General features: G+C 43.9%; 1 protein-coding gene across 1 annotated transcript; it reads right to left on the reverse strand.

The window, feature by feature from the left end:
- Positions 1-579: 579 nt before the first annotated feature.
- SCGN (secretagogin, EF-hand calcium binding protein) lies at positions 580-26,698 on the reverse strand (the record flags this gene model as incomplete). Its single annotated transcript, XM_082296267.1, has 11 exons — positions 580-708; positions 2,053-2,121; positions 3,042-3,101; positions 3,217-3,262; positions 4,729-4,784; positions 14,183-14,260; positions 15,146-15,202; positions 16,093-16,182; positions 16,751-16,843; positions 25,972-26,042; positions 26,626-26,698. 11 exons carry the CDS (start codon positions 26,696-26,698, stop codon positions 580-582), a joined length of 822 nt encoding a protein of 273 aa, XP_082152393.1.
- Positions 26,699-26,959: the final 261 nt, after the last annotated feature.

Raw genomic sequence — 26,959 nt, forward strand, 5'->3', positions numbered from 1 at the left:
GCAGATTTAAACCCTACAACTGATAGGCATCACAAAACCTCTTGCCATTTGATGCATCTTACATAAAAGGCTACTATGTACAGTCTGCCAGTCTGTGGCAGATGGCTTTCTGTACATAACACATAAACTTTGATGTCACTGAATTTCTGTAATTGCCATTTTATTTCTGCACAAATACACTGTCATCCATCCAATATTTTAAATGCACAAAGCACAATGTTCACCAAAGTAATGACTTCACACATATAAAGTGACCATCAGAAATACCTAGTAGCTGCACTCTGAGAGCACTGAGGGGATGTTTTGGAGGGCATGAGGGCAGAAGAACAGCAACCTCTTTTCTGAGCAGCTCATCTGCTGGTGGGTGGAGATGTTGCTAAGGGGACAAACAAGTGGCAGCAGCAAATGAACACCACAGAGGAGTTGGTGGAGCGAGGATGCCCCCGTGCAAATCCCGCTCTCCAGCCTGGCAGCACGGTGCCTCAGCTCCCCACCGCTACTGCAGCAGCACAGACACACTTCTACAAGGAGCAGCAGGCAAATCCTTCAAGGGAAACACAACCACAAGCATTTTCCCAGCTATGGGTTAATTTTCAGCCCGAGACACAAAGCTAGTTCAGATTTCTGAATTTTCCCATCCTTGTTCACATCGCAGTGGTTGAGCAGGATCTGGCGGAACTTGTCCAGGTCCACCCCGCTAATGCTGGGCTGCATGCAAAGAGAAAAACAGTGCTGAGAGAGAAAATGGTTCTGGATTTCCCTAGCTTGTAAAGAAGCCCACCCTGCAGCAACTGGGAAATCCACCCAAGGAAGAGTGACCAAAAGGTTCCACATCAGCTCATATGTGGTGGGGAAGCAAACAAAAGATGGGGAATGGGTGCCCTGCAAAAGCAGAAGGGGCATGGCACTGTGAGTTGACTGTATAGAAATACACCCTGACTTTTGTGCTCAGTCAAGACCATCAGTATCCGATCCATATAAAAGAAAACTCCAGAAAGTTGTGCAATGCAGATCCCTACTCTACCAGACCTGTGCCTTCACCTGGTTTCGTCTCTCAAATCTGCTGCGCAAGGACTAATGTGACATTTCTGTCAGCATACCCCTATTTTACAGGCCAGTCAGCAATGTAAAAATACCTTCTGTGGATCAAGTTCATGTTGAAGACACATTTTACAAGCTACACAGTCTCTGTATGCTCCTAACACTGTACCGCCTGCTCTGCTTCCCACATCCTCAGGAGGGGATCAAATTCACATGCACAGCTTGTGGTGTCCAAGGGCAATGCTGATGAAGGCCCTTAGGCAAAGAACAACCTTCCCTCCTTTACACAGCACAAATCCAGCCTCCTACCTGTCCCCACACCCTTCCCTGCACACTACATGGCCAGAACACCCACATGCAGCCATCGGCACACAGCTGCCACTCTCTGCTCACTCCTGAATGGACGTGGCAGCGCAGATATCCCTGTGCCAGATCACGCTGTGTGGAAATGCAACAGCTCAGGCTCAGAGGAAGCAAAGACCAGATTGTGTTTTGGTCAAAAGCTCTGTCTTGGCCTTCATCTGGAAACTCAAGATAATCCAATGAAGACAGAACTCTTCTGTCCATCAGAAGCTGAAGCAACACACCAGGTACAGTATTCTCAATTAGAGATAGACCTCAAGTATTATTTTCAAGTGTAGCCCTGAGTACTAACGAACCATGAGGTCATTCTGGTGAGAACCACATCCACAGGGAAAAGAGAAGAAAGAAATTGTGATGACTCATCCATGACAACAGTTTGTCATGCTGTAACATCTGCCTAATTCAAAGTACAAACTAGAATGGACCTTTTAAAAATAGAGGGAAGCTGTATGAATTTGTGAGGCAGAATTTCTGTGATATGGTGAAATGCTCTGCAGTATATACACTGAGGTGGTGACATTCCCTTCTGCTAAAGATCAAACTGAAATCTGACACTATGTTCTTACTAATCTCTCTGTGTATGTAGCATTCCAAAAGCACTGATCTTTGAGAAATACAGAGTATTAACAATCAGAGCCATGAAGATACCTTGACCAGTTCCATCATGTCTTTGACAAACCCATCCACTTCTGGGCCTTCAAGTGCTCCTGTTTTACTCTGAAAGAAGGAATAAACATCAAAACTCTACAGTGAGTCAAAAACACTACAATGTTTATTTACTGGTCAGTACCACCACCTGCTCACCAAGCTTTATAGGATAAAGTTCACAGTATCATAAAATGGTTTGAATGGGAAGGGACATTAAAAATCATCCAGTTCCAACCATTCCACCATGGCCAGGAACACCTTCCACTAGTCCAGATTGCTCAAAGCCCCATCCAGCCTGGCATTGAATACTTCTGGGGCTGGAAAATCCACAGTTTCTCTGGGCAAACCTGTTCCAGTGCTTCACTACCCTCACAGATGCAGGTCCTGAACTGCTAGAGACTGTGAGCACTAATGCCACCACTTCACAGTAAAGAATTTCTTCCTAATATCTAAGATCCCTTTGTTTTTCCCAAACCATCTCTTCCCACCAAATGGGAGCAATGTCTCCCACCACCATGAGGGAGTTGTGTGACTGTCAGAAGTGGCACTGAATTGTTGATGTTAAACAGCTATGTCTGTCCTGGGACAGACTCCCTAAATAACCATGGGTTCCGTATTGGAAGTGGGTTTATTTTTCAACTTGGTGGTGATGCAGGTCCTGAACTGCTAGAGACTGTGAGCCCTAATGCCACCACCTCCTCTGCCTCCCTTGCATCTCCTGTAGGAAAACTGCTAATGCAGCAGCACTGGCCAGGGTGATGCAGAAAGCCAAAATGGGTCCTTGACACAAGACCTCTGAGCATTGCTCCCCTCTGTCCCTACTTCACCCCTCCCAGTCTGGCATCTGGGCTCATGGGCCATGGGCTTGGGAAGAGCTGCCACTCCTGAGTGACTCCAACAGCACCCAGCAGGAGGAAGAAGACTCAGCAGCACATGCTAAATCTGTCATTTACAAACCACGAGGGAATGAACGGGCTCACGGGACTCACAACGTCATAGTGTGCAAAGATCTTCTCAAAATCTCTCCTCCTTTCTTCTGTGCTGCAAGCCTGCATACAGAGAGGACAAACAAATGAAAATTTAATGCACAAATTTCAAGTTTGGGCCCAGGCCATCTTAGCTGAGAGAGACAGGCTCAATGTATCAAAAATTAGTGTTACTTACATCCATTTTAAATTGTAGAAGGAAATTTTCCTGGAGCGCCAGAATCCTGAATGGAGAGATTTAAATTATGATCTTTTCACTTTATCACCTGCACACAAACTATTCTGAGCTCTCCTTGTTTGTAAAGCAAAGGGATGTTAGATTAAAGGCCTATAAAGGAGAAAATTGCCTGTGGGGTTATTTACAGAGAGCTGTTGTGGGAACACACTCCTTCCTCCCCTTCTGATGGGGCACAGAGGGTGCGCTTTGGATCACCACCGACATGCCTATTAGCACCAATGCTTCTGCTAGAACATTTCTGGTGGTCCTGCACAACAAAGGGTGTCAGCTTCCAAAGCAAGAGCTACCAGACAATTATTCCTCATGACTGGATTGCTGTGCTGCATTAAAGAAAGAGTGATTTATGGCTTTCTCTTGGAGGGAGACTTGGTGGTTGTAAAACTAAAGGACAAAGTAATACTGGCCTGTGCACCAAGACTGGCAGAATTCCTCTCTTTTCATCTCCTAAAGCCTACCAAGCACTGATAAACCCTTTTCTCTCTCCAACTGCTCTGCTAACGCTGAGGTTTTTAGAGCTCATGACACAGAGCATGCTGAGTTGTGTCTGAACATGGAGGGATTTGGAGAGTGAGAAATGTGCTCAGATTGGAGGAGAGCCTCAGATGGCCTGGCTCCTAATAGGGAACTGTATTTAAGAGAAAATTCCAACAGCACCCCCCCTTTAGATATTCTCCATCCTGCCTCTGATTCCTGCCATATATTTCATGGTCAAAGGGAACTGCTGTATGTGCTGCAGTTATTTGTGCTGGCATTTGTCGTGATACCAAGCAGAAACTAATAGCGGCAAACCAGCACCTCTCTCCCCTCATCCTTTAAACTGGTGTTTTAAGACTGTAGCTGCATGTTTAAAGTCCTCTCCAATCAATGCACATAGTTTTACAGAGACAGGCATACACTCTATCAGTAGGCAATGAAAATCCTCTAAAAGCCTCTGAGGTAACAAGGACAGAAAAAAAACAGAGGCCCATGACTGAGTCCCCAGCTTCATTCAGAAGCATCTCACCTTGGCTCTCTAAATTCTTTCTTACTGCCACTGCCAAGCTCTTTTGTGGTGGTACTTTTATTAATCAAAATGCAGTAAAAATTCTTTGCAGCCCCTGCTGCACATACTGAGGTAAAATAAATGCATGTCTGTGACCCTGTTGAAAGGATTTTCAGCCTTCTTTTGGAGAAACAGAGCCACTGGTTGCTCACACCTCCTGGGAATTGTCTCAGAAGTAGCACTGATCATGCACATTGGTGTTGTAGAGACAGATCCTGGCATTGCTTCTATCACTGGCTCTAGGTTCTCAGATTATTGCAATGGGGACCATGGGCTGGAGAGGTGGGATCAGAGCAGACTTAATTTGACAGGAGGTAGAATTCAACTGCATGTCCCTAGAGGGAGAACATCACCTTGCCTGGATCTACCACTGTGAGCTGAAACATCCCACCAACATTATTAAATCCTACCTTGCCAGGTCATTCAGGTCCAGCCGTCCATCTTTGTTTTTGTCAAAGATTTTCATCTATAAATCAGAGATAAAACAGATGGGCCAGGAGGAGAACACACATGCAAAAAAAGCCAATATACATTTTGGTCTGCCCTGTGTGCTCCCCTCTGCCTTCTCAGGGTGCTTGCCCACACCCTGGGCACCGTGGCATCCTGTGCTAGCACCAAGTGCAAGGGTGGCACAAGGAAACAGCAAAACCCACCAGCTTTTTGGCAGCAACAACCCAAAGCAATCAAATGCCAGCACTGTTCCCTTCCACCCTTACATGGGGATAAAGCAGGTCTGCAGCAAGCATCTTCAGAAACTAAATACTGACATTGCTTTGGCCCTTGAAAAAAAATGCCAAAAAAGGGGGAAACTTCCAAACACTTCCAGCTAGACTCCATCCTTACTTTTGACTCTTGCTGTGGCTACTGAGCAGCTGAGGTTAAAATGTCACCTTCTAATCAGCACTCAGGATTTTACACCAATAAAGCTGTGGGGCTTGCTTGGCTCAAGGCCTGCTGTTAGAACACACTAAGTCTAGGAAGAAGGTTCAGGCTGCCAACATCAAGAGGTTAATCTGTGTGAATTCAAAACTTACCATTTTCTTTTCCTGAATAGCATCATTTTAATGAACCATCACCAAAAAATATTAATTTATTTGTTGTATTTGGTTCCATATTTCTCTTCAAGGCACAAAAAAGGGTCTGTTACAAGGAAAGGGGTGGGGGGGATGTTTAATGAGTTGCAAACCAGAATAACTCGTGGCTCAAAGTTCTAGAAAGTAGTGCTTATGCAGAGTAATCGGTTCACTACGGATCTTTTGTGTATTGCACAGCCGCTGGAGAAGGCCTGGACCAGTCCCTGTCTGACAAAGCTCAGAGGGACAGGAGTATCCCCTATGACATAGCCTGAAGGTGTGGGAGCCAGCAGCATGTCCTGAGCACTTCCCAGCAGTGGAGCCAGGGCAGAGCCTAACACTTGTGTGAGAAAAGGTAGCATCTGGAGAGCTGCCATTTCTCAGGGAGACTTTGCCTGTTTTGTCAGTGCTGCCTCTTCTCTGCCCCTTGCTCAAGGGCAGCAAGCCCTTTATTGTACTATGTTTAGCTTGAGATTCTGCAACAGACTGTATACCATTAATTATTCTGAGTATTTTACACTACTGAGGTTTGGGTGGATTTTTTGAAGAGGCATTTTGGTATGGGCTCACTTTTCCTCCCACTGAAAGACAGTATAAAAGTCCTATGAATGGTTGAAGGCCCATATTGAGATAATTGGAAAAATGACATCATGAGAGCTATGTGGGTGCTCAGTGGCACAAGGAAAGATATTTTCTCATTTAACTGGCCTCTGCCAAACATGTGCTCTGTGCAGAGCCACTAAATGACAGAGGAAAGACTTCTGAACTTTGCTTTGCCCCAGAGCTGGAGAAATGAATAAAGCTGCCAAGCCATCCTGAGGATTTTCCTCTGGTTGCACCAGTCCAAGTTGTCCCTTTCCAGCTGATCTAACTTCTTGCATGCTGCTTCCTGCCCTATTAGCTCTTCCAAAGCAATATGGCACTTTCCTCTGGTCTCTGCTGGAGCAGCAATGGGACAAGGCTGGAGGAAGGGATGGGAGCAAAAGTTGCCTTTGCTGGTGCCACCAAGGGGAGAAATGTCTTTGCAGTGACAGCCTCCCACTGCCATCAGAGAGACAAACCTGAGCCTTCAGTTCTTGGCTGATAAATGAGTTATTCTGCAGGTCATAGAAAATGATTAATGTTCTTTCTAGAAGTAAATAATCCCAGATAAGATTTCAAAAACCTCTCTACAAATAAAACATCAATACCTAACCTGGTTTTGTCTGTTGTTTGAGGAGAGAGAGAAGTATCCCTACTACTTCACTCTTGCACACTCTCCATCACAGGTGACTTTGCAACATGCAGCTTACATCGCTGCTCTAAAATATGCTGCCCAAAGGAAGCTTATGGAGACAACCCCTATTTAGATGGCTAGAGAAAGTACCAGCATGTGGGTGGTGGGAATACCAGAGTACTTGGGCTCTACAATAACTTCAGTGCTTTTGAAAATGTCACTCCAAATCCCTTGGTTTCGGCCACCAAGGAGTGTTAGTTACCCACATGGTCTGTAGGAACTCACCACAAAGCAGTGCAGCTGCTGTGGTGAGAGAGGACAGCATTTGCTGGGAAAGGACAGCTTTTGGGAGGTAACACAGGGCCCAGCTCTCAGGAACTCTGCTGCTAGGTCAGGGCAGCTCTGACTGAAGGTAGTGGTCTTTCCTCCATACAAAGATACAGTGTCCTTACCAAAACACACTAAAACTTACTGCCTTTAGCAGTCTTTGTACTTCACTTGGATTCTCCTACATGTTTCTGAGCTCCTGAAAGTGTGTTTTATTTTCTCCCATTTCTGGTGCATCTCAGAATTACTCTTTTGAGACTAAAATTTGGTGCTTCAGCCTAGACTTCAAATTCAGATGTTTTTCCCTCTGTGATGCCTCAGAAAGGCAAACACAGAGCTTTTGGGAGAAGTTCAACTCCATGATCACCATGCCCTGATCTCTATACAAGCACACTGATAAACACCATGGTGGCAGCTAATAGGACCAAGACAGACTGATGGTTTCCTGTCCAAGAGCCAGACTTGGGGCACAATTTTCATTTCACATAGGCTTGTCTGAGAAAAGTCTCAAGTTTCTTTTCCAGTGAAACATCTCCAGCCTCATGCCCTTTTCCAGAGAATAAATACATAAGCATCCCAGCACAGCTGTCCTTGCCTTGGGACTGCACGTGTCCCGCCTGCCCTGCGTCTGCTCTACTTTGTAGGTGCAGCATATTTTTTCATGGTTTCAGACGTTGCAAATAGCCAGAAGGCTGAAGGGTTCTGTGCATCCTTAATGAAACAGACTAGATTAGAGATGGTGGTTCAGATGTGGAAGGCTTTCTGCTTCATTATCAATTTTGTGAGTATATGGTTTTCAACCCTACCCATTTCTGAATCCTTTGCAATATTCCTGCAGCAGTGCAGACCCCATTAAAACACATTTAATAGAGAGATAATAAACTTCTTAGTGGATTGCTTAGTGAAAGGAAACATCCTTCTCTTGCACCCTGTCTTTGAGCTTGATACTCAATTTTCAGCATTTCTACTAACAGCTAACCAACTCCCTTCCCTGACCTCCTTCACTCAGCTCTGCAAGAGATAACCTTTGTGCTTTCTATTTGTTTGATCTTTTTCTGCCAGAGCTACCCTGAATACAATTTTCAAACATATGCAATATTTTGATTGTCCATACCAGCCAACAGAAGGAAAATAAAAGTCTGGCTGGAAGAGCTAGGCCAAGCTAATTCTTGCCAATGACTAACACATGAAAGATGGAAAACACATAGGGAAGAAGGGCTAGTGTTCACTGAATTAGTTCAGGTACCACAGCTAATAAGATAGACCTAATCCTGTTATCTGGACAAGTGGAGTGCATGCATACCCACTACATGGCTGCATTACTCGGGGAACAGCCTGGGGAAATGTTTTTTAATTAAACTTTCACGTTTCAAGCATATGAGTGTTTGATCTGATCTGCTAATTGTGCGCATGAGTACACAAAGAATGACAGAGGGTACCAACGCCGTGTGACAAAGCACACATCATGGGAGAAGGAGATAATTGAAATGGTTATGAGGTTTTTTCTAATTTAAGCTTTTGCCTTCACACACCATCTTGATATGTTATATTTGATGGATTTTCAGTTTACTGTCTCGAAAGGTATATTTACGCTGCCAGGCTGATATGAAACATCTCAATGTGGTTAAGGACAAGGTCTGGCATGTTTAAATAGCACTCAGTTTTACTAAAAGCTTTGTTTCATCTAGCAGTATGCTTTATAAAATGACGCATTTCCTTTACTGTCAAGCTACCCCATATTTTAAAGTGTTTGCACAAATTAATTCACTGACATTTTAATGGCAGTGCACGAAGGGCACACCCTCTGTTTGTTTGAATGTACTCTGAGGCACTCTGAGGCAGACAGAGAATATGTAACAGCTTGGTTTGCAAATGAAAGTTGTTACCTCTCTGTTTTTTTAAAGTACAAAATCAAAACTGCTATCGGCTTTTAATTCAGTAAAGGAAATATCTCTGCTTTCCCAGTCTGGTGTTATAAAGGCCCCTGAAACACAATATGACAAACACACACTCACTGAAGAGCAATATAAAACTATAAATCTGAATTATTTTCCATGACAGAGATAAGGAAAGAAGTAAACAACCAAAATAAATAGATCTGTGATAAACAGACTCACTAAAACCTGCTTTTGCATCTCTGGTTCTCTTTCTTCATGTGTAATAAAGTGGGACACTGAGAGAATCAGTTTTACTTGACCTCCTACTCTCACAAATGTATTTTAATATATATATTGTGGGCACATATGCCCAACAGCTGAAACAAAAGTTGGCCAGGGAGTACAGAGGTTACTGAGACTGTATAAAGACAGGCATCAGCCCAAGTTGCAGGACTGCCGACGTCCTCTTTCTTTAGGGAAGGACAGGGTCACAAAAGCATTTGCAGAGTGGCTGGAGGGCCCTGTGACCAGCAAGTTATCCTCAGGACAGAAGCTCAGTGCCCTGCTGTCCCAGGTTACAGTGTAAGATGTAACCCAAAGTATGTATTCTATTATCATCTTCACAAGCTGCTAAAGAAGGTGGGACAGTGTTTGTTATCTCCTATTATGACTCATCCCTGATAACTCCCTCCGTGGAGCTATCTCTGTTTAACGGGCCATCAAGAACCCACCACGTGACTCATAAAATTACATCAACCCATTGTGAGATGCTCTGCCCAGGGGGAGGAACCAAGCATTCCCAACTGGATATAATCCGGTGTTTGGAACAGCACAAGCAGCCCTTACCTGCTGGATTCTTAGAAGACAAGAGCTGCCACTGGACCCTCAGGTGAAGACCAGACCCCTCTACAGGATCACCACTTCAACAGAACCACTTCATCTGGTCTGCTACCACCACCCTGACTAACAGGTTGTATCCTGACTCTGTCAGTGTTCTTGTACTATTGCATTAATTTTCCTACTAAATTATAATTCTGACTTGCGAACTCCCACTGGTTTGTTTTCAGACTAGCACACCTGCCCAGCCAGATTGCCTGTGTCACATAGGCAAGTCCTTTAGCACAGGATTTCTAAGAGTGTTTTGATTCCCAAGAGACCTATGCATTATCTATTGGAGTTTTACAAATCCTGCAGGCTCCTGAGTTCTGTTGGTTTTGATCTTCAGAAATGAAGTTTGAGTTTAAATGGGATTTTCTGCTTCCCTTGGCTTATGCCACAGCAAGTGTGGTGCAAAACTGGAGGTGACAGCACCACTGACATTAAACTGAGAAGGGACACAGGAGGCAGATTTGTGTTCATCAGCTGTGTGGGTCCTCTCAGCATCCTTAGAGAGTTGCTGGGGAGGGAGGCCAGCATGGACCACTACCAGGAGGAGAAAGTCACTGCACTTACATTATTGCCTCTCTAAAATATTAACCCATTGTGGGCAAAGATGGCATGCTGGCTGAGCAAGAACTATCCTTTACATTTTACTGAAATACAATAATGCAATAATACAATGATGATCAAAGGAGTATTTTTATGCTCCATCTGACATTATCAACAGAAGGCAATGCAAAAAGTGAATGTCAGTGTTGCATGTGTGACTGTTTCAGCAGAATATGTAACTTAAATTGCTGAAGTTTGACTCAGAAATGAGCTTGCCCTGCATGCTGCTTGTAGACATTGGGATTACAAACTAGAAGTAATATGCTGCTATCTGGGAAGCTGTGGATTATCAGAAACCATATCTTAAATCTAGTTCATATCCTGGCATTTACAATATTCTATTTAAGTACACAGCTGTGTGCATGCACAGGTAGGGAATCTGTCACTCATAAAAAAATGCTGTCAAATGCATATGTGAGATGGGTATTTCTGAGCTGAAATTTCACCAGGACCCAGAAACCTACTAAAAGCTTCACTTGAGGGGCTGAGGGGAGATGGGGAGGGATTGGAAAATGTTGTTCTGCTGTCATCATCCACAGTGTTCTCATCATGAAGCATCAAGGGGGCCAGTCTTAATTTCTCCAACTTGTGTTAATTCAGGAAGGCAGAAAATTCTCACCATGCTATTTAAACCCTCCATCCATTTTCAGCTATGATCACTCTGTCTCCCAAAGCACACACTGCAGGACCCCTGGGGCCTCTTCTCAGGAGGCTCAGAGCAATACCAGGCTTCACTTCAACCTCCAAGAGCTTGCTCCTTGCCAACAGCTCTTAATCGGGAACGGCTCTTCCCATGGGAAAGCAACAAATCTACAAGTTGTTTTCAAAGACTCAGAACTGAAAGTGGGAGCATGTAAATAATTATTAATACACACTTAATGACTATTAATGTATTAATGACAAATATGTACCTATGTACTATGTAGGCATGGAGAAAAAACCAAAAACAGTGCCTACAGAGGGGCTTCCTCATCACATCATTGTCACTTCAATTCCCCCATGAAGAGTCTTGAGAACTCAAATGTTCTTTTGTGATTTTCCCCAGTGGCTTTAGTGCTTTTTAAGATTTGATATAGCAGACTCACGGAGCCTGTGCAATGCCAATGTGTTCACTACCTGTTTTCTTTACAGGAGTTCATCGCTTGTTCATCAAATCCCTGATCTCTATCAGTGTTCTCTGAGGAAAGGATGTCAAGGTCACAAGGAAACAGAATAGTCTCTTGAGAAGCAGCTGCTAAGCAACCTGATAAAGTGATGTTCCTTTCCAGAGCTGACCAGTCTCTTCCAAAATAAATACTTTCTCCTTCTTCTGAACCTTTCTTTTTCTTTTTTTTTTTTTTAATGCAGTATAAAATAATTCATAGCAGCACAAGGGGCAAGAATTTAGCATGCCCTTATTGGTTAATATGATATCTGCTCACACTGCTCACAAACTGCAAATACCCAGCACAAAACCATAAAATGCTGCCTTTTATTTTTTTTCCTCAAGCCTGGGCTAGCTTCTTTAAAATGATAGTTTCTGCCTTTTCCCCTTTATCTCTATCTCCAGAAGGCCCTAGGGTCCACTCAGGGTATCAGTAGCTGCTTAAGATGTGTGCAGCCAGCTGTGTATGTACAGCAAAAAGGGCAGAGATCTGTATATTCCTGTGGAGACAGATGGGTTTACAGCTCCTTGGGACACAGCTTATTTCAACTGAATAATAATTATTGGCCCTTGAAAGCCCTGAGCTGGATAGATGGGCCACCCTGAGAGGCCCTGTAGCTCTCTGCAGCAGAAACAGGTCCCCGTCCCAAGGATTTGTGCTCTAAAAAGATAAAAGGGTGGGAGCAAAGCAATAGGGGAGAGAAATATAAGTATGTCCAACCTGCAGTAAAGGAATTGCTGCTGGTGGTTGCTAAAGATAAAACAGAAAGTCTGTTGTCAGGAAAAAAATGGATGGACCACTGATCCCTTTATCCTAAACAGTGGTGATGGTGGCAGAGTCCAGTGGCAGTGGGACTCTGCACTCCAGCAGCTCCTCACTCCATGTGGGAAGGAGAGAGAGAAAGCATAGGACTGCCATTGCCCTGGGCCTTGACATCAAACCTGTGCTCCTTGAGTGACTTCTTCCTCTTCAATCCAGCCCTGCAAATGCAACGCTGAATCTTTCTTCCCTCCTTGGAATTTTGCCTTCTTACTTCAGATAAGTTCATATGCAATCATTTGTGCAGTGTATCTGATGCTATAGGATACTGCCCATGTGGATAATTTGCTGTTACATACAGAATTCATATCCTCTATTTTATTCCAGGATATCACAGGATAAGATTATGCCTGTGGCAATTTCACACCCTGCCTTAGAGCTTTTGGGATCAGGTGTGTTTATAAACATCCTTGATCTTCAGCTTAGAGAAAAGAATTGCAAGGAAAAAATAATCATCTGCCATATCCTCATTTTCTAATAACCATTAACATCCCTGATTCTTTTGGCATTGCAGCTTGGAAAACCATTGTCCTCAGGAGCCAGATTTGCATTTCAGATCATAGATTTCCCTAGATATACAAAGCATCCCTTTTCCCAGATCAAATCTTATCTTCTAACATAGAGATTAAACTGCCTCTCTGGAGATACAAAGCCATTCTACAAGAAATCATGGGAATAGAAACCAGACCTCCTGGCTCTCAGCCCTGGGCTGCATTGATACCTAGCTGCATTGGGGTAGTGGAATCACAGATCTTTCTTGGGAAATTAAGGGGAAAGGAAAGGAGTTGGAGAAAATGAACCACCCACTGTCTACAAGCTTCAGATCACCTATTCCCCAGCACCTGATCAGAGATTAAGCACCAGGGATGGAAACCTTAACAGAGAAGAATGAAGGATATTTGCTACCCGCAAATGCTACCAGAAAGATTTTTGTCATAGCCATTACTTCTGGGCTTTTATTGTTTTCAAGCTCTACCAGTTGGAAAATAATTTCTGCAGCTGGAATTCGTCTCTCTTCACCATCTTATAAATATGAAAAACAAAATATACATTCTTCTGAAACAGTACAGTTTCTCGCATTGCTCTAAAGGGTCACATTTCTAGGCACAGACACATCATGTATCCATAACATGGTATTGCAAAATATGTGGGCAGCTCCTTGCTTGCTTGCACACCAAGCTAGTTTTTAGGTACAAACACAGATTTTGTGCCAAGAAACAAGGCACTCCCACCTGAAAACCGTTTAGAAAATTGCGGTGGTAGATGTGTGCTAGTGGAATCCAAATTATACCCTTGAGAATGACATCAGAAATGAGATTTTTTTTTTCTTGTTTTCAGATGTTTAGATAGAATAAGTTGCTCTGAAATCCAGGTGACTGATGCTAAACCCACACCAAATATTATGTTGTTGATTGCAGTATAAAAGCTATATTGTCATAAGCCAGGCAGAGAACTGAAACTTCAACCTCCCAGTCTTTCAGGGAAGCAGCAGGGAGTCAGTAAGGCTTTCTGGGCTTTGCCAAGCAGAAAAGCCAGATACCTGCATGTCTTGGGAGCAAAAGGATTTGCTAGGAGGGAGAGATGGAGGAAGGAAGTGAATGAGCTGGAGATCTGGCTGAGGCTGAGCATATCCTGAAGAAGGATGCACCTCACCTGCATTTAAAGAGGTTTAGAGCTCAGCTTGCTTTGGTGTAAAGTTGAGCTTCTTTCTTAGAGGAAATAGTTCAACTCTAAGCAAAAATATGCCTTCACAGCTGATGTCCAGTGCAAAGAACTGCTAGCAGCAGTGTGTGCTAAATCCCCTGAGGGATCTCTGACATATCTTTTAAGAGGGCTCTTATGGCCCTACAGACATTGACCCTAAAGGAGATTTTAGGCTGTACTCTGATCTACGCAACATTAATTCTATCTTTTCTTACCATAGTATCAGTATATTCATCCAGCTTTACTTCAGCAATGATCTTGTTATGCTGCAAAAAGAGATCTCGCAGGAAATCCTGTAGTAAGAAAAGAGAGAAATTTTACTCTCTAGAGTAAATTCAAGAAATAACAGCAGGAAATTCAATTCGAATTCAGCAGGGTTACACAAATCTAGATTCACATTCCTGGTTAGTACTAGTGTCTTCAGTTTGACCAAGTTAAATTTTTTTAATCTGAAACATGTTTTTTTGAATAAATTAGAAAATAACCAAAGTTCCCCAGAGTCGGCATACTGGAGTGAGTCCTAATAAACTCATTAAATAAGCAAAAGATAACTTAAGTCCTGCAATACTTGCTAGTTGATCTTAAATCAAAATATTTGCCATTCAGCAAAACCCTTAAGCATCCTCTTACATTTTTGCTGGGACACAGGCTGAAGCTACACACTGAGACATGGTGTGAAGCCCAGGGATGGACTTTCTGTGCTTGCTGGCTCAAAGTATTTGAGTTATGGTTTCTGAACAGGCTCTTGTCTCAATAGCCTGAGCTTTAATGAGAAATCAGTGTTCAGAAAATCTGCAGGTTCAGGAAGAGTTTGTGAAGAAATCCCATCAATAAAACACAATGGGTTTGGCTCTGTTTAGCTAGGAGAGGGACACGTGCAAACCCAAGGTGAGGCAGTGCTTGTGGGTCTCACTGAGTGCCACCAAGACAATTGGGGCCATGGGACAAGGCAGGGGGAAGCAGTCCATGGAGGGCAACAGCAAACCATCCTCCTTCCTGCAGGGCCCCTGAGACCATGCCAGAAGGCATGAGTCCTTAAACTCACTATGAGCAACCCAGAAATGCTGTTTGTCAACCACACAAAAAGGCAGCAAATTGGTAAAGGAAGGATGGAAGGGCTCCCATTGACATCAGTGAGCTGTAGGTCAAGCCCAGAGAGATTTGTTAGAATAACTTACTTTGAGTTCACCAGATGAAATAAATCCACTGCTGTCAGCATCGTAACTGCGCCAGATCTGAACGGGGACAGATTGATGCGAGCACATAAATATTGCAGTTACTCATCTGCTCAGTGATAGATGGTAAAGATTCAAAGCAGAACTTCCATAATGAGCAAGTTGTTGCATTATCCAACATTTAATTAATTGTAGATGAAATAAAATAAACTTTTCACACAATAGCTCTTACTCACACTTGGATGCTGTACATGCTACATGCTGCTATCACATGTTTAATGCAGACACACTGTCTATAAAAGGAAGACAATACTAAGAAACTGCTTTGCATTTCTTACCTAATTTGTACATGCAGCTTCTTTTACTCCCCTGAGTCAAGGCCATACACAACTGGCCGTTGATCTGCAGAAGCCCCCAGCTTGTATGTGAAATAAAAGTAACTGCATGCGGTCTTGGAAAAATTGAAATTCCATGTTGGGACACTTAGGGGCAGGGATCAGAGGAAGACTGGGCAAAGTTATATAGTCTTGTTGACCCAACTTATGGAGGTTTCCTCTCCATGCCCCGACAGTCTAATGTTTCAGGATAAAATGGTACTTAAAATGTGCCTGGTCTGCCCTCTTGGTTTATGCTGTAATGCAGCTGAGGAGCTGCAGGGGTGAATTGATGAGTGGGGAGGTTTTGTCTGTGGTGGCGTGACTGATAGGTGGCTGAGAGCGTTTATGAAATGTAATGAGCTCTCTGGGTACCCTTGGTCCAGCCCTAGGTACCACACCTCTGTTTTGCTGGTGTAAATAATGTAAAACCTTCTCTACTTGAACAGGTCGGAATGTGTTTTGCTTTCACAATACCCATCTATTTCCCAAGCTATGTTCTCCAGAGGGCAGAGGGATTGGTGTTGAAGAAGCTGGTGGTGTGCAAGGGGGAGGAGGCAACGTGCAGATACAGACCCGCATGAATTCCACGCTGTTGTCCAAGGGAGTTTCCCGTCGGAAAAGCAGTAGGAAGTTCTCGTCATCCGGCAAGATCATATTTGCAAGCTGGATAAAAAACATTTTAAAAAACCCCCACAACAAAAACCAGACACACACCATGAAAGTAAAGAAAAGAAAAAACTTGGGTGGCTACTGACCCAGTATGTGAAATGTAAGTTTGGCTTGTTTCTCCCTTGGAAATAAATTCCAGACCAAAGGATCTGGCTAATGTAATACTCCATGAGTCACCTCCTCCACACCCAGGCTCTATCTTCCAGATCTCCCACGTCTGCTACAGGTCTTAATCATAGAATGGTTTGGGTTGGAAAGGACCTTTAAAAGTCATCCAGTCCAACCCCCTGCAATGGGCAGGCACACCTTCAACTAGATCAGGTTATTCAAAGCCCTGCCCAACCTGATCTTTGATGTTTCTAGGGATGAGGCATCAACCCCTCTAGGCAACCCCTTCCAGTCCTTCACCACCCTCATTAAAAAAAATTCTTCCCTAACCTACTCTTAATCTACCCTCTTTCAGATTACCCCTTTTCTTATTCATACAGACCCTATAAAAAGTCTGTTCTAGTTTTCCGTCCTTCTATAAAAGAAATCCTGGGCTGGGGTTGGGCAGAGATACCTCCTGGATTTGCAAGCGTCCATCTGTGGTGACATCGTAGACAGACATGAATTGCTCCTTCATCCTCTGAACTTCTTCTTCTGTGATGGTGCTCTACCATGGGGAAAACAACAAGTCATGAAAATTGCTGAGGGCATGAGAAGACTCTCCTGGAGGAAATCTCTCCTCATGCACGGATAATCACCAGGATCATTACCCTCCCTTACAGCTGGGGGTAATGCCCCTAGACACACCATTGTGGATGAATTTTTGGAAATAAGTCCTATGCATGTCTTTGTACCTACTAAGCTTTCAGTTGGAAGATCAGTGTTTGGAAACCCCAAAATATTTCAGTGACACCTGCTTCTTTAGCCAACTGTTCCCATTATATCACTGGGGTTTGGTTTTGCTCAAGTGTGTGTTACGGCAGTTTCCATCCTGCTTGTTTTCAACTTGTGCTTTTCAGGAAGATATCCTTATCCTTGAATGACATCTCTGCAGTTCATTAGATCAGCCTTGAAAGGTGTCAGTGGAGCTAGATTGTTGCTTACTATTGCCTGTCAGCTGATATAAGACCTGGCACCAAGCTCTGTCAGTGTTCCTGGGTTAATATCATAGAATTTCAAGCAATTGACATTCCCTTTGTATGTGCTCAACCCCGTAATCGATTTATACATAGTGAGGAGTTCTCTGGACTTGTCACATTACGTGTTTTGACAGGCATCGCTGTGACAGGTGAAATACAATGCTTAGGTTCATCAGGCACGGTTTCTTTAGCAGCAGCCATGAGGGTACCCACTCTGACTGGACGACACAAAATACAATTTCCTTACCCTCTGAAAAGGCCTCTGGTCATATGAGCTTTGTAGCTGGGCTGGGAAGCTCACCTAGTTTATCTTTCCCAAGCAATTAAGTCCTACATTACCCTCAGCACCCACACTGAGCAGGTCCTGGCTTCTTTCCCAATCGTGTGGGAGGGGGCCCTCTTTGGGAGGGGAAGGAAGGAAGGAAGGGAGAAGGATAACCCACACTGGCTTGTGGCATACCTTTGTAGAAATTTTTACAAGACAATAAATTAACTTCTTCCCAACCCCTGAATAAAAGTCCTTCAAAGTTTTTGTCTTCTCTACAACCACATGGATTTAGGACTACAGCTATTCCTTCCTGAGTCTTCTAACACAGCTTCTCATTTCCAGCTGCTGTTGAAGCTCCATTAGGTTGTACACTCCCTTCTTTATTACTATGACACAAGACCATGAGTGACTTTCCCAGATTTACTCAGTGCACTGCTCCACGCAGTGCAGCCCTTGGAGTGCATCCTTGCTGTGTAACACCAAGGGCTGGCAGCTCCTAGTTTGGGGATGAAACACCCAGCAGTGATTCCACAGGGATGCACCCAAGATGGCCAGCCCCAGGAGGAGGGGCTGAGCGGATCCCAGGGCATGGCTGCAGGATCTTGCTTTCCCATGGTGGCGTCCAGAAAGTCCTGTGGGCTCAGGTGTTGAGGGCACAGCACATCACTGACCACACACCTTGGTTTTCTTTCCCCTTGGCATTATAACTCACCCTCATGATGTTTAAATTGCCTTCTGGCAGCACCTTGACTCTTTGAGACACCTCCCGGGATTTAGGCAAGCCTATCAGTTGCCAACTTCAACAGGCTTGCAAAGTACTCTGAAATGATCCTTCTCTGTGCCCAGTAGGATGAGTTATTTCCAAAATGATAATCACAGCTGATATTTGAAAAGTGTGCTGTGCATTTCAAACTAGTCACTTGCTAAAACGCTTACTGCTCAACTTGGTGTCAGCTATCAGCTACCACTTCATTGAGCTCTCTGTGGCAGGGACACTGTTATCTGCATAAAAATAGGACACCTTCCTTCTTTTTATAAACTGATTTAAACTATGGGATACGTCAAGTAAATGCCTGGAATACTTACAATATTTACACAGCTCCAAAATCTTTTAGTCCAAGGGATTTTTCAATTTGGACAATCTTTCTCTCTTCATAAATATTCTACTTATGAAACAAGTTGGTAATAGCTCCACCAAAAGCGAGTCTTTACTCACAAAGAAGAAAAGATACTGCACAAAACTGGCTTTCCGAAGATGCATGTTCAAGACAAAATTATTTGTATATTACAATTTTTTACACTAAAAATTATACACCTCATGTTATGACCACAAGGTTTCAAAGGGGGCTTTGAAAAAAAATCATAGACCATCCCAGAACACTGTACAAGTAAATAGATCCAATAAGACATATTCCAAGTAGAAACTAAGGTTGGGAGACCTGGTTTTCAAGACTGACCTACTGGTGGTGCAAACAAATAGCTTGCTCTAATTGCCCTTCTATTCCACAGACATTTAAAAGGCTGGAAAAACCCCATAATCTATATGATCTGTTCCCCTTATCCAAGCAAGAACATGATCTGAAGACTCACTTCACCCCACCAGCAAGGATGCTGGTACACAAAAAGTTGGGAGGGGACACAGCCAGGACAGCTGACCCCAACTGACCCAAAAGATACGCCACACGATGTAGAATGGTGCTCAGCATACAGAGCTGGGGGAAGAAGGAGGAAAGGAAGATACTTGGAGTGTGGTGTTTGTCCTCCCAAGTCAGCATGATGGAGCCCAGCTTTCCTGGAGATGGCTGAACACGTGCCTGCCCATGGGAAGTGGTGTATGAATTCTTTGTTTTGCCTTGGCTTGTGCCTGTGGGTTTTGCTTTACCTATTAAAATGTCTTTATCTCAACCCATGAGTTTTCTCATTTTACTCTTCTGATTCCCTCTCCCATTTCACCGGGGAGTGAGTGAGTGGCTGTGGGGGGTTGAGCTGTCTCTTGGGTTAAACCTGATGTAACAAATAGCAGCATACAAAAATGTGCCTCTTGACTCATAAGATGGGACAGGGGGAAATGGCTTTGCAGCAAGTAAATGTCTGCAGCTGAGCACATCATTCTTTATCAGAGAATGCTGTCTTGATTGTGTTGCCTGTCTCAAGAAACAGATCTTTAACCAGTTTCAAAGGTTTGCAATGCTTTCCCTTTTGTGAGGGTTTAAGTGAGTGCTGTTGCATCCTTTCCAGTCACTGTCTGCACAGAGAAGCCTTTCTCATAATTCCTTGCTTTCCCTGGTGCATGCACCTCCCTGAGTTTGTGGATGCTGTGTGGTTTCCAAGGGCTGCTGCATGTTCTCACTGTACAGCCAGAAATCTTTACTACTTACCAAGAGGAGAAGGCCATATCATTTTTATTCTCATAAAAGAACACAGTTTAAAATAACGCCATGACTTTGTTCACATATTTTTCAGGGCTAACAAGTAAATTTCTTAGTATGAATGTTCTTCCACAGAGTTTTACAGAGAAAAGCTTCTATGCTTCAAGTTGCCATAACAAATTAATTTTCTGCCTTCTCCTTTCCATGTCCAGTCTCCATCTTCCCTTTTGTGAAAACCCTTTAGAAGTACTTAGCATCACAAAGGTAATCTGTTTTTTAATAGTGTTTGTAATTACAGAAAGGGCACGATCACATATTTTTAAAATTTCTACAGCATTTAATTTCCTTGTAATGGCTGGTTATGATTGTTTGGAAACCTGGATGTAATCTGTTTTGTTTGTTAATCCATTCCTTTCTTACTGTTGCACTCTTTGCCTCACGCTGGCTAATTAAGTATTTGCTCCTTAAGGGATTCATGTGCTTGGCAGAAGTTTGCCTTGATGAAAACAAACGATGAGTCACTTGGTTTGGGGGGCAAAAAGTGAATCTATGGAGCACTGCGGAGCCTTTCCTACTTAATGAAATTGGATCTCTCATTTAATTCCTGCTGGTCAAGATAATTCTGTAATAAATTGATTTGTTTTTCCTTCTTGACATTATTTTAAAAGCAAGCCACTATATTGATTAGGGTATAAAAAAAAGTGAAACTACATTTAAGTGACTATTATACACTGTTTCTTGAAAAAAACTCAGAGAATTTTCTGAAAATGCTGGCTCGAGTACATATGTCTTCTAGTGTTTCAGCCAAATATGACAGAAAGGCCAAGGGTCCCACAGATATCGAGTTCCTACAAGATCTATGAAAATAAATTGTGTCTGCCAAGAAGAACAGTCGGAAAACAAAATCAACAGCAATTATCATGTCAAAAGCCACACAGTACAGATATGAGGCCAGCAAGGACCACATGAGAGACATCAGTAATGTACATTTTGACTTTAGAACAAGAGCCTGTCATTCTTGGGCCAAACATTTCTTCATTGTAAAAACTAATCTCATTAATGACTCTGTTACCCCCATGCAGTTGTAGTTTGGATTGCCTGCATAATTGTGGGACATCACCCTACAGCTCCAGGGCCAATTTCTCCTTTGGGCCAATCTTGCTCACTTCAGTGCTATCACTCGAGAATTCAGCCCTGTACTTTGGTTAGGATTTACTAACCAAACTCAGCACTCCTGCATGCTACAATAGATGAGCACTTATCCTGTCATCCCACATTGTGTTTTTGGTTCCTTTTTTAACCCTCATCAGCACAAACGTGGGAAAGCTTTTCTCACATAGTAGACACCAGCATCCAACAAAGGCTACTACTGCAGCCTTCCTTGTGCCATCATGGTTTTGTGATTAGGCTTTGGACAGGTTCTTTGTTCCGTCCTTTCTGCTAGGCTGAAAGTTGTTCGATGTGCATTTGGGAGATGAAAACACATAGTGTATTTTTTACCATGGGCATGTTTAGTTTCCTTTAAGAAATATCTCGAGGCACTTCCATGCCTTAATGTGGAGGAACAGGGATAGGAACTGGCCAGGCTAATCAAGGCGGATGAAAGCCACACCTAAAGACATAACTCTATTTGGCAATAATTAGAATGAGAGAATGGTTTGGGTAGAAAGGAACCTTACAGATCATTCAGTTCCAACACCTTCCCCTACACCAGGTTGCTCAAATCCCCATCAAACATGGCTTTGAAGACTTCCAGGGATGGGGCACCCACAGCTTCCTTGGGCACCCTGTTCCAGGGTCCCTCTCCACCCTGACAGTAAAGAATACCTTCCTAATATTTAAATAGCCAGGATTTCCTGGGGGTTAGAATTCTGAAATATTCTGGATGTGGATGAAAGTTGATTGCTTTCTTCTAGGACTCTTCTTGCTGTTGACCTGCTGGTCACCAGTGACTTTACATCTCTTGGGGTGGTAAAGCACACGGGAAGTCTGCTTTGGATGGTTTTGAGGCTGGCTGATGTTTTGACCATTAAACTTTGTTTGACTAGCTGTTGCATTCCTGACCGTGCTAAATTATGCCCATTATTTAGATAGACAATACAGTGTATAAGGCAAGGAGGAAGTGCCAGAGTAACTGGAAGGTGCTTCTGTTCTTTGGAAGTAAAAAAGCAAGGACAAATCCTTAATAGTTGCTCAGAGTGAGCTCCAGAGGATTAACTTCAGTCCCTTCCAGTCATAGCTATCCATGTGGTTTTCAGGCAGGAGGGATTATAACAATGCTAATACCTGTCTTGTCTGATCAAATTTATACTTCAACAATTTTTGTGGTCTCCTACACACTTACAGTTAGATGAAGGCAACCATGCTTTATCTGAAAGTTTTCTATCTAATTTGAGTATAATTTAAGCAAAGTGAAATACCTTCCTGAGAAAGCCAAATGGCAATGTGCATTTCTTTCTATATCTGCCCAGACATCATTGGTTTTATGGAAACTTTCAGTAATCCAACCCCAAAATTTATAGCCATTCATCTATAAAAATCTTATGTAATCCTTAAGAGAATATACATAGAGCTTCCTTAAAATCACAGAAAAGAGAAAGCAAGGAAGATCCTTAATGATCTTGATGCAGAAAGAAAGATGTACAGGAATATAAGAGAAATGCAGGAGCTGTAGTTCCCGTTCTAATAAAATTCTTTGATGCTGAAAGAAACTGTCCTTTCCACTGAGATTTCACCTCAATATAATAAACTTTTAGAAAATGCAAGGAAAGAGGTGCCATAATGTAGAAGAAAGAGGTTTATGAAAGAGCAGAAGAGAGCCCAGGCAGCTCATGGCAGCCATGCAGTAGCAGCCAGGAAGCTGGAGGCTCAAATGGTTAGAGAGAAGTCATAGGAGTGATAACGGAAGCAGGTGGATAATGCCAGCACCTTGCAATCATAATGCTGGTGTAAGGATGAATTACACACACCTGGAAACTGAAGGCATTTTCAATGGAATGGAATGGAATATTCCAGTTGGAAGGCACCTTCAACAACCATCTAGTCCAACAGCTTTGGGGCTGGACAAAAGTTAAAGTGTGTTGCTAAGTTCATTGTCCAAATGCCTCCAGCAATCACCCATTGGAGGAGAAGGGACAGAACGTAGCATCTGGGATTTAGTTGGTTTACTACAGGTCTACCTTTGTTACAAAGTCTTCCCTTCCCCCCACACTTGTTGATGGTTCAATAAAAGACAATGAATCGGCCTCCATCACTGGATGCTATTTCAAGTTTCTTTTTGCATTGCTTTCCCAGCTGCTCCCATCCCCTGGCATTTAGTCTCAGCTGGGGATGTTGCAGTGTGGCTGGGAGGAAAAACAGAGCTGAAGGACCACAGTGGTCATTAAGAAAAATAACAGCTTAGGGAATGCAGGCTGAAAAAATATAATTATGAAGCCATTCTCTATTCAAGCAGAGACAACTTCCAGTGCTGATAACATTATTTATCACTTGTGTAGCACTTCAGACACAGTCACTAATTAATCCTTGTGACACATCTGTAAGTTATGCCAGTGTATTGCTGTCTCCCCCTTCTACTGTGCAAGGAAACAGAGACATTAAGAACCCAAAGGAGTAAAGGCCAGGATGAGTGGTACAGCAGAGAGATGCTCAGTCCCAGCTCATTGCTTCTATCACAGAGGACACTTTCCTTCTGGAGGATGGTAAAATCAATGCAGAGGGGACCCTTTACTCCTCCTGCTATAATCACAAGCCTGTACAATATAAATCATGTGAAAAAGATAAAAACAGCTCAGGATTGTTAGACAAACTCATCGTACAAAGGTAGTAGAGACCTTTGTTTAATCTGGTGCTACAAGTGATCCCCATACCCAGAGGAGTTGGCAGAGGACTGCTCTCAGCCTCCCCTCAGACTGCTCTCAGCCTCTCTCAGGACAAAGCTCCCCTTGGGTTTCTGCCACAAAGACAGACTGCTCTGCCTGCAGCCTGACGTATTATGATCCCTAATACTACCAGAGTGGAAATACTGCCAAAAATAGGCAAGAAGACTAGAAGGAAAAAACCAAAAGCACTTGACAGCCTGTCTGAGCACCCTGAAAGTTAGTGAGCACTGTCTTCCAGAATTAGCCTATTTCTTCTATTTAAAAGGAGGAGAGGGAGTTGGTTCTTTCTCCATTCGATCTGTGTTAAGCTATTTCTTTTAACAGCAAAACTTAGATAGCAGAAGCAAAGGAGATGCAAATTGGATCGGGGTGCTGAATTAAACTGGAGTCATCCAAGCAGGGACTTCTAACAAGCAATAAAACTATTACTGATTTCTTAAAGCAGTAAGTTCATCACTAAAACACCCTCATTTTGCAAGTTCTGTGTCCTGATAACTAACACAGTGTAATGGAGTTCACACTGGTATCAGCAAGACCACAAAAACTGCTGTAACACACCGGGTTTGCAATCCAGGTGGTGTGATGCTGTCCCAGAGCATCACGTGAGGGGTACATAAGGGCAGCTATGGGCTAGAGCGGGGCTTGGAGTTTCTCCTGACTCACATGCTTAGGAAGCTGCCTGCAGCATGAGATCCCTGGTGAAGCCTCGGTTTTATCACCATCAGCTCACTCCAGAGAGCCCCACTTGGAGGTCCCTTGCTTCAGCTACCTGCTGCAGCATTGACCTCTGCAGCCTGATTTTAAGTGTCTCCTTCAACATCTCATGTTTGCTGTCACTGAGTTTTTTGAGCATGCTTTGTGTAGCTGTTTCAATACCCCAAGACTAGCAGCTCCCAATTTCATCTTTTGTTCCTCGGTAAATAATCATAAGCTTTCCAATTTCTCTTTAAATCAGCTTTTCTGTGTCCTTAAAGATTCCTATTGCTGAATCTTTTTTGATTTGTTTGAAGTCTTTTTACATGCCTATCTGTTCATCTAACCATCCATGCTCTGAAAGACATTTCTGCAGAAACTGCCAATATTTCAATCCAAATTTACTTGCAAATTAAATAAAAATATGCTTGAAAAAATTACTCGCAGCTTCTAATTTTTTTATTGTAGCCCTAAAGATCCAAGAATAGTAATTGGCTTGTAAGTACAGTTCTGATTTTACACTTGATACTCATGAATTTATGCCTTTTATCAGCAACCTTTTCTCTCCTTGTTAATTACTTTTTGCTTAAAGGAATTGCTTAATCTCTGGTTTTTGGCACATCCTCTCCTTCCATTTGGAAGATGTTTCCTTCTTTTCCTATCTGGGCACACGCTGTGTAGAGAAAATATTAATATATTCTTTGTATATTATATTCTTTAAGTGCTGGCCTGAGGATTTCTCCTTCACTGATGGTGACATCGTAAGCGCTGTATGACTTGGAGCCAAGGAAACCAGCCCCTGTAAATTGTCATGCAACTTCTGGTTGTACTGAGATGCAGAGAGTGAGAGAGGGGAAGTGCTGCCAAAACCAGGAAAGGAAACCAGAGGAGAAACCCAGAAACGCTGGAGAGCCAGGTCTGGATCTTAGAAGCAACAGAATTGACTCTCGTTTGGCTTTTAGCCATTTGTGGCAAAATAGACATAAGCCTTCTTCCTAAGCACCATTTAAAATTAATGACAGCATATTTGTTAAAAATTGACCTGGGAAACAAATCTATCATATTAACAAAACTAATGAGCACAGGCTTGGATAAATAAACCATGAACATTGCCCTCCTGCTCAGTCAGCCAGGCTGTGTGCCGGTGCTTTTTCACTTGTTTCTACTCAACAACAGTAAATGACTTTCTCTCCACGCTGCCAACCAGCCCCTTCAGCTGGTGCCAACTGCGATCTCACCCTGACAGCAGCTGTTGTGTTGGAAACAACTGATCAAACTGCTCAGGTGATGGCATTTGTTGTTGTACTTGCTTAAATGCCACCCTGTTGCCAAAAGAAAAGCTCTTTGCCTCAGGATTGCTAAGAAAGTCAGCAATCAGGGAACAACAAACACAAATCGTCTTTCAGCATAACTTTTTTGCACAACTAGCACAGCACAGTACTTACTTCTGGTCCCAGTTTCTCCAGGAGATGATGAAAAAAATCGTCAAGCTCCTTCCCTTCTATGTAACCATTGTCTAAATAAAAAGTGAATGTATTAATGATCAGGGGTAGTGCCCAAGTTCCAGGAACCATGTCATGGGCTGCATGCAGGTAGCCCAAGGCTTCACGGACAGGATCTCAGCTGGGGCCCTGCCTGCCCACTCAGGGGAGCCCCATGTCCTACTCAATTTCATCTGTTCAGTTCTCCGTGAGGGCTGGGCGCAGCTTCAGAGTTTTCCTTACAGAAAACTTTTCAGAAACAAAAATAAATCCACAAACTGGGACCAAAAGAGAGAACAGCAGATGAAACAGGGAAGTGATGGAAAGGCAAAACTTTTGGGTGAAAAGGGGAATTTACAGCTGTGATATTCACAGTAAGGAGGAAGAGGGGGGCTCGAGAACACCTGCAGGACTTTGTGGGGGTGAAGCTTGGACATGTCGGCAAACACCCGGCAGCATCCCAGGCACCCATAGTGCACCCACCCGCAGCCAGTCCCGGACGGGCACCCAGCCCGGCGGACCCGCCTCCCCACTGCAAGGGCAGACCCCTGCACGGCACCCACCGGGAGCGGCACCCACGCACCCTCAGCCGGCTCCCCCCATGCCGTCCCCACTTGCCGTCGGCGTCGAAGCGCCGCCAGGCCCCGAGGAAGGCGGCGGCATCCAGGCTCCCCTCGGCGCCGCTCTCCATGGTGCTGCGGGCAGCCTCGCCCTCCCCCGGCGGCGCAGCCTCTGCCCGGCCCCGCCGCCGGCCCCGGCTTTCTGGGCGCCGGCCCCGCCCCGGGGCGGCCCCGCGGGGGTCGCGGGGGGAAGTCTCCCCCTTCCCGGGGCTCGTCCGACCGGCCTCCTGCCCTCCCGGAGCCCGCCCGGGAGTGCTTGGAGCGCGGTTGTGGCAGGACGGAGCTCAGCCGTCGAGGTGGGCTGGAGCGGCCCGACCCCGCAGCCCTTCCCG

Source organism: Coloeus monedula (genome assembly GCF_965178545.1).
Source record: "Coloeus monedula genome assembly, chromosome: 1".
In the NCBI taxonomy this organism is placed as follows: domain Eukaryota; kingdom Metazoa; phylum Chordata; class Aves; order Passeriformes; family Corvidae; genus Coloeus; species Coloeus monedula.